The following is an 8,241-nucleotide window of genomic DNA, read 5'->3' as shown; positions in this document are numbered from 1 at the left end:
CACCACACGACATCCTGGAGACCGAGGAAGGAGCAGTGCCTCCAATCGCCTTCATACCGGGGTGTGTGGGAGGAGCAGTCAGCAGGGGGGGGGGGGGGCGTGTCCAGACAGGTATATGTAGTTCACCACACGCCCCTACCCTTATCAGACTGTCCCTGCGTCCTTCTTGTATGCATCAGGACTTCCTCTCTTCCGGCATGCCGCATTCTCCTTTTTGCACGCCTATGAAGAGCCTTCATTGTGTGAATGACTCAAAATGATAGCAGGTTATACAATTTCCTAAGGAAGGCACAGACCCGCACTGTGTTTACAAGCAACCCTTAGACTCTCAGTGATAAACATCAAACATTCCAGAATCAACTGAAGGAAAGAGAGTGTACTGACTCGATGAGCAAAGCCCATTCAATTTCACATGGCACAGCCAACACCCTTCAGAGGTAATAAAGGAACCCAAGCAGGTGAGAAAAGCAGACGGTGTTTCATTGAAACCGAACTCTGCATTAAGTCTGCTGAATCAAAACACTGTTGTCACCCTTTCATTCAGGGATGCCCTCGCCCACTTTCTCCTTTAAGAGAAAATATTACGTCACCAAGGCTGAACTGGTTCTTCGGGAGTGTTACCAGGAAACAAGAATCAAATCAGTTCCCATCATGCAAGCTAGTGCTTGGATACAAATGGGAAACAGCACTGTGGTCATGGTTTGAAGCAGTGATTTATCACATTTATGATCTGTGAGGGTTGCCATGAAGCTCAGTTTGCTACTTTCTTTTAAAAAATGGAGCAATCCTTGTACATCCCTGTATAGGGAAGCATCATTTTGGAAGATTTTCGGAAGTACATACAATAAAGTTAACCTAACTAAACTACCAAATACAGGAGTTTCTGCAGATGCTGGAAATTCAGAGCAACGCACACAAAATGCTGGAGGAGCTCTGCAGGTCAGGCAGAGTCTACGGAGGAAAATAAACCGTTAGCATTTTGGGTAAAGACCCTACATGAAGATATGTTGAAGTCTGTAATCCAAATGTAAAAATAACACATTTGATATTCACAGGAAATTGAAATCATGCACTTCGCAAAACCTTCCAAAAATATTTTTTATCAGACTCTATGAAGTTTTGCTGTACTTTGCAACATGTTTTTTCACCTGTATTTTTTTCTGTTAAAATGTTCCTGCTTCTTTTTCCCAGGAAGATCCAGCGCCCTTCCCTGCTGCTCCTGGGGTTTCTCAGGCACCTGTAGTGCAGTACTTTGATCCAATGGGTATGTTCACTAGATGAACATGATAACAAACTGCAGCGAGGTGTAGCGGGATGCAATCTTTACTCTGGGCATAGAAGACAATCCAGTGACAGTTAACTGCACAACAAAGCCCAGTGTAGGAGAAGGTGTAACGTATAAAGTCACCTTGACATTTCAATATCTCCTTCCATTGGAGTCTCATGTAGATAGGGTGGTGAAGAAGGCTTTTGGAACGCTGGCCTTTATAAATCAGAGCATTGAGTACAGAAGTTGGGATGTGATGTTAAAATTGTACAAGGCATTGGTAAGGCCAAATTTGGAATATTGTGTACAGTTCTGGTCACCGAATTATAGGAAAGATATCAATAAATTAGAGAGAGTGTAGAGACATTTACTAGGATGTTACCTGGGTTTCAGCACTTAAGTTACAGAGAAAGGTTGAATAAGTTAGGTCTCTATTCATTGGAGCGTAGAAGGTTGAGGGGGGATTTGATCGAGGTATTTAAAATTTTGAGAGGGATAGATAGAGTTGACGTGAATAGGCTATTTCCATTGAGAGTAGGGGAGATTCAAACAAGAGGACATGATTTGAGAGTTAGGGGGCAAAAGTTTAAGGGAAACACGAGGGGGTATTTCTTTACTCAGAGAGTGATAGCTGTGTGGAATGAGCTTCCTGTAGAAGTAGTAGAGGCCAGTTCAGTTGTGTCATTTAAGGTAAAATTGGATAGGTATATGGACAGGAAAGGAGTGGAGGGTTATGGGCTGAGTGCGGGTAGGTGGGACTAGGTGAGATTAAGAGTTTGGCACAGACTAGGAGGGCCGAGATGGCCTGTTTCCGTGCTGTGATTGTTATATGGTTATATGGTTATTGTCTATACTTGCCTCTAGGGAAAAATTATGTAACCTACAGACCAGTGGATTTCCTGCTGGCATCATCTTAGTGAGAAATTCCACAAACACCATCAGAAATAGCTAAAAATATAAATCACACGCATATAATTAATGGTGGATGAGCACCTACATGTCAGTTACTCACATGCTGGCAATTTTTCACCGATGTGTTCTTACTGATAACTTTGATACAGGTCTCCTGATTTTAAAACTAATGCACAGTCTGTATTCCACCCTCCCATTTAATCTATAGCCTGCCCGTCACCCTAGGACAGGGGTCAGCAACCTTTACCACTGAAAGAGCCACTTGGACCCGTTTCCCACAGAAAAGAAAACACTGGGAGCCGCAAAACCCGCTTGACATTTAAAATGAAATAACACTGCATACAACGTTTTGTTTTGCCTTTATGCTATGTATAAACAAACTATAATGTGTTGCATTTATGAAATTGATGAACTCCTGCAGAGAAAATGAAATTACATTTCTGCATGCAACAAAAACATTTTGAACTCCGAAAAAAAGACGTTGGGTTGAAGGTTACTTTTAAGTAAAATACTCAACGTCTATTTGAGTCCTTCTTGTATTTATGAAAAACGCCAAACTTAAATTTGCCGCCAGCAGCAAACCAAAAATAACGTCAGCCAGCTGTCAACCTGAAAAATAAAAGGACTATTTCACTGAACAATGAAAACATATGAATATACGTAAAATAATAGGCAATTAAAATATTTATCATACTTGGTTAATGGGATTTCTGCTCCTGGACCTCAGCGCACAGCGTCTGCACATCAGGGCTGTATGACGTCACCTTCATCTTTACACAGGATCGCAAGCTGTCATCTGTGAGGCGTGCGCAATGTTTGTTTTTAATAAAGTTCATGTTGGAGAACACCTGCTCACATACATATGTGGATCCAAAGATCGACAGGACTCCAAGCGCATACTTTTTCATGTTTACATAAATGTCGGGCATAGCATTCCATGTTTCGAACACAAGTTTGTCCGGTTTTGGAAGGTTTTCAATATCACTCCATTTGTGATTCTGAGCAAGAACGGCCTTCTGACGGGCAACATCTTCAAGGTCTGCTGTCAAGCGTCTAAACTTGGACACCCATATGTCTTTGTCGGCTATGTCGGCCAGTTCCATCTCAAGATCAGGTTGACTCACACCTGCCAATGCAGTCGTATTCAGTAGGGAAGGATCGATGCTTAAGGGAGTGACCGGGAAGGATAATGTGTTTTTTTCCTCTCTGAACTCACAGAAGCGTTTCCCAAACGATGTTTGCATTGCGATGATTGCAGAATGTAAATACTCCGAAATTATCATGTCGTGACCTTGTTTGAACTCTCTCAAATTGGGGAAGTGAGACAAAGTGCCTTTCTGTAAATCTCTGGCAAGCACTGTCAACTTGCGCTCGAATGCCAAGACATCCTCCAACATGTGCAGGGCTGTGCGTCCTTTCCCCTGAAGAGCTGTGTTCAGCGTGTTCAGGTGCTCTGTCATGTCTACCATGAAGTGTAGCTTTTCCAGCCACTCTGGCTGTTCCAGCTCAGGAAAGGTGAGCCCTTTGCTGCCCAGGAAAGTTTTCACTTCTTCCAGACACGCGACAAAGCGTTTCAGCACCTTCCGTCTGGACAGCCAGCGATAAAAACACGTTGTAGCGGTGTCAGTAAACTGCAGTCAAAGATAGCTTTATTCGAACTAAACAGCCTTGCTTTTAAGCCTCCCTCAACCCAGCCCCCATGGACGCAGATGCTGCAAAAGACGCGTACTCACAAACCCCCGTAGGCTATCTCCCTTAGCCGGAATGCTGGCTAATTGTGAGCCGTTTCGGATGTGGCAGGAAATGTGTCGCCACACTTAGATTGTACAAGATCACCATAATCTTCAAATTTAGAATTACATTTCAAAAGCTAACAAACTAACATAAAATACATTTTAATTAAATACTGACCAATTATTTCCCAAAGCCACAGGGAGCCGCAGCACAGAGGTGAAAGAGCCACAAATGGCTCGGGAGCCGCAGGTTGCCGACCCCCGCCCTAGGAAATAACCATTTTCCGGGACTGCTGAGCAGTTAGTGTGTTTGGTCTCACAGGGTCTTAACTGTGTTGTCCCTTTATTGTTCCTTTCATTTCATTCTGCTGAGAGAATTTGAATTTTTTTTTAACTAACAAGCGAACCTGATTCATTTTTCAAGCCAGTTTACCTTAAAATCATACAGAACTGTTTTACTGAACTGTCATCTGCTAATTCTGTAGTTTATCCAAAGCAAATTTTCTAAAGTTGATTTGGTCCAATTACTTGATATCAAATGCTTGAAAATCCACTTTGTAGATTTTGCCGAAGAAACACACGTGACAGTTCTTGAGACCCATGACCTCAAATGCAACTGTGGTGTACTGAAAGTTAGCACTTCAGGCCACTAAAAGGGAAATGGTGGCTTGAGGACACATTGCAATGTAAAGACTAAAGGAAAAGTTTATTTTTTTTTACCAAGGTAGCTACTATACTTGCACTGCTCTGCCTGAAAGTACAGTGTCCAATAATCACGTTCGAAAGGGGTCAGGTTGGGCTCCTCCAAATGTGCCATGCACCTTTTGCATTTTAATCTAATTGTCCAGGCATGTTTAAACAGGCCTAGCAGCATCAGTTAAGGGGTTGTGGGCACATGTGTCTGGGAAGCATGGTATGATGTCAGTCTTTATCATAGGGCAAAACAAACATTAAGGCTGTAGAGATATTTAAAAATATATTATTATGATTAGTTGTACAACTACAAAATATAACAGTACTTGTAATTGCATGTTTAATCAGTAAGAGAACTCTGATGATTTGAATGCTCTAAGGGTAAACAAATTTCCCTTTAATTAGGATTGGTTCAATGAGAATGATTTCTGAATAACCTCAAATGATATAATTTAAGATTCTTTTGGCTTGACCCAGTTCCTTGGTGTAAGATATTGCGAGGAGAGAGGAGTAAGGCAGTAAGTAGGTAGATCTGAGTCCAAGATCTCCACCATTCTGTTTTCAGACTCTGCTGGCTCTTTCCGTGTTTCTCTGTTTGTCTCTCCCTTTCCAAACCTCTTCCCCCGACTTCCTCATCTTCCCTCACTTTTTCTTTGCCTGCCTTTCTCCTACACCTCCTTCCTGCCTGCTGTTCTAGCTTCTCTCCTCTCTTCTTCCTTCACATTCTCTTTGCTCTTTCTCTATCTATCTCTCTATTTGTCCCACTCTTTCTTTCTCTCTGTCTCTCCTCTTATGTGTTATAGCTGCCCTAGGTGTAAAAGTATTGTCCGAGAAGCTGGATGACCACATTGAGATCATCCTGAAGCTGGACAGCTCCAGAAATTCCTGGACCTTCCCCTCCTTTCTGTGGGATTGGATGAGTAATTGGCTCCAGCAGCCACTGGACAGTGAAAGGTTAATGTTCAAACCATAGTTCAGCCTAGGCCATGTGGTAACAACTCCCAATGTCAGCCAAGCTTGGGATGTTGAGATTCCCAACGTGCAGAGGGGAAACACCATTGCCTTGTCCCACCAGTCTTCAGATATTTGGTAGTGACTGGTGTTGGTCCACCCAAGAAGTCTTCTACTTCTTGGGTGACCTGGTTACCTCATAGTCATAAAAGACTGAAGAATTTGTCCTACTATAGTAAGGATGTTGAGGCTTTAGAGAGGCTGCAAAAGAGGTTTAACGGGATACTGCCTGAATGAAAGGGCATGTGCTATCATGAGAGGCCGGATAAACTTGGGTTGTTTTCTCTGGAGTGTTGGAGGCTGAGAGGAGATCTGATTGAGGCTTATAAGGTTATGAGATGCACAGATAGAGTCGGCATGGAGCATTTGTTTCCCAGGGTTGAAATGTCTAATACCAGAGGGCATCCATTGAAGGTGAGAGGGGGATGTGAGGGGTAAGTTTTCTTTTACTCAGAGAGTCATGGATGCCTGGGAAGTGCTGCCTGGTATGATTGTAGTGGCAAATACATTAGCGGTTTTGAAAAGATATTTGCATAGGCACATGGATGTAAGGAAGTTGGAGGGATAAGGACATGGTTTAGGTAGGAAGGATTGATTTGCTTTTTATCTGGTTGTTCCTGTGTTGTTCTAATACCCATTCAGGGAGTCCTAGTCTCAGCCAGCTCCATCTTGGCACTATCAAAGACATCTTCAAAAGGCAGTACCTCAAGAGACATGCCCTCTTCTCATTATTACCATCAGGGAGAAGACACATGTTTCTATCCCCTCCACTGTCAGATTTCCGAATGATCCATGAACCAATAAACTCTTTTGTGCTAATTATTTATTTTTTTCAAACCATTTCTAATTATAACATGTAGTAATTTTTATGTATTGCACTACACTGCTGCCACAAAACAATGAATTTCACGACATATGCCAGTGATGATAAACCTGATAAACCGTGTTTCTCCACTGTGCTTGAACACTGAATGGGACACAGTCCACTGCTCAACTACAGGCAGAGTGGCCAGGCAAGCTTCCGGCTGTATTTCACCCCATCAACCCCTCTCCCATAGTCTTTATGTGTCCCTCCTGTCTCATGCCTCTGCCCTATATCTCCTATATCAAGTGCTGCCCCTGCCTTTAGAAGCTCCAACTCTCCCTGGGACAAAGACTGGGATTCAGAACTAATGACACTGGCATCAACTTAATGGCAGACTGTCTGACCTGTGGTTTCTTGTGGCCGTATTGGAGAGGGTTTCAGAAGAGAATCACTATCATGCAGCCCAAGGAAACCCATAATTTGGTTATGGCAGCATTAAGAGTGTGAAGGAGAACCAGACCCAGATTGAGTATGCTCGCTCACTTTACACTTATGACCATGTGGCTGAGCACAGCTCCAATGCCATATTCAGGTTTGGCAATGCAACAGGCCGAATCAAAGGTGGAGACAGATCAGTATATAAGAATTGAACATCTGGCTGAGTGGTCCCACAGCAACAATGTCAGGAAGACCAAAGAGCTTATTATTGACCAGGAGGAGGAACCAGAGGTCCATCAGCCCTCCTCATCAGAGGATTGATGGTGGAGATGATGAGCAAATTTAAATTCCTCAGTGTTATTATTTCAGTGGACATGTCCTGGGTCTAAAACAGAGGTGCATTATGAAGAAAGCATGACAGTGTCTCTACTTCCTTAGCAATTTGTGAAGATTCAACATGACACCTAATACTATGACAAATTTCTGCAGATGTGTAGGGGAGGGTATATTGAATGGCTGCATCACAGTCTGGTATGGAAACAGCAATGCCCTTAAACAAAAAACCCTATAAAAAGTAGTGGATATGGCCCAGTCTATCATGGGTAAAGCCCTCCTTTCTGTTGAGCACATTAATATGAAACATCCAAAACAGGGAAGTAGCATCCATAATCAGGGACCCCCACCATCCAGGATCTGCCTCTTCTCACTGCTGTCATCAAGAAGAAGGTACAGGAGCCTCAGGACTCAAAGCACCAGGTTCAGGAACAGCGATTACCCCTCAACCATCAGGCTCTTGAATGAAAGAGATAATCTTCCTTAACTTCACCTGTCCCATCTTCAAAATGTTTACAACCTAATCAATTGACTGTGCTTTTTGGAATAATTCCTCAAAATATTCATGGTATTTCTCTGTCTGACCAACATGTTATTGCGTTTGTTACATTGATAGCTAGGAGGGCCGTTTTGTTGAAATGGAAGGATATATCAGCTTCTACTTTGTCACAATGGTTCTCTCAAGTGATGTTGTGTCTCAGTTTGGAGAAAATTAGAAGTCAAACCTTTGAACCTTTATTTGATTTTGAGAAGAGATGGGGCTCATTTGCTCGTTACTATCATTTCAGTTAACTGATCAGATTTCCTCCACGATCTCAGTGTAAATTTTGTTTTGATGTATTTTTTCTTCTTGTTGGCAGTTTGATGTTTATTTTTAGAAGCTTTCTGTATGAACCATGGCTCCAGGGTTGAGCCCTCCATGGGTTCTTTTTTTTTCTCACTTTTCTTGCTTAGTAAGGGTTTTTTATATTTACAAACATTTTCGATCTTTAAGATAATTTTTTTTTAGGCATTATAAGTGTTGTTATTTCGATGTACCTGTGTATTTT

At 42.4% G+C, this 8,241-nt stretch overlaps 1 protein-coding gene across 1 annotated transcript; it reads right to left on the bottom strand.

Annotated features, from left to right (window-relative positions):
* Positions 1-2,775: 2,775 nt before the first annotated feature.
* LOC132407170 (general transcription factor II-I repeat domain-containing protein 2-like) lies at positions 2,776-4,176 on the bottom strand. Its single transcript, XM_059993464.1, has 2 exons — positions 2,874-4,176; positions 2,776-2,788 (listed from the first exon to the last, which is right to left on the bottom strand). The coding sequence occupies exon 1, from the start codon at positions 3,646-3,648 to the stop codon at positions 2,878-2,880; it is 771 nt and encodes a 256-aa protein (XP_059849447.1). The 5' UTR covers positions 3,649-4,176; the 3' UTR covers positions 2,776-2,788; positions 2,874-2,877.
* Positions 4,177-8,241: the final 4,065 nt, after the last annotated feature.

The sequence above is a fragment of the Hypanus sabinus genome, chromosome 17, assembly GCF_030144855.1.
Source record: "Hypanus sabinus isolate sHypSab1 chromosome 17, sHypSab1.hap1, whole genome shotgun sequence".
In the NCBI taxonomy this organism is placed as follows: domain Eukaryota; kingdom Metazoa; phylum Chordata; class Chondrichthyes; order Myliobatiformes; family Dasyatidae; genus Hypanus; species Hypanus sabinus.
This window is presented reverse-complemented; position numbering and strand designations above follow the sequence as displayed.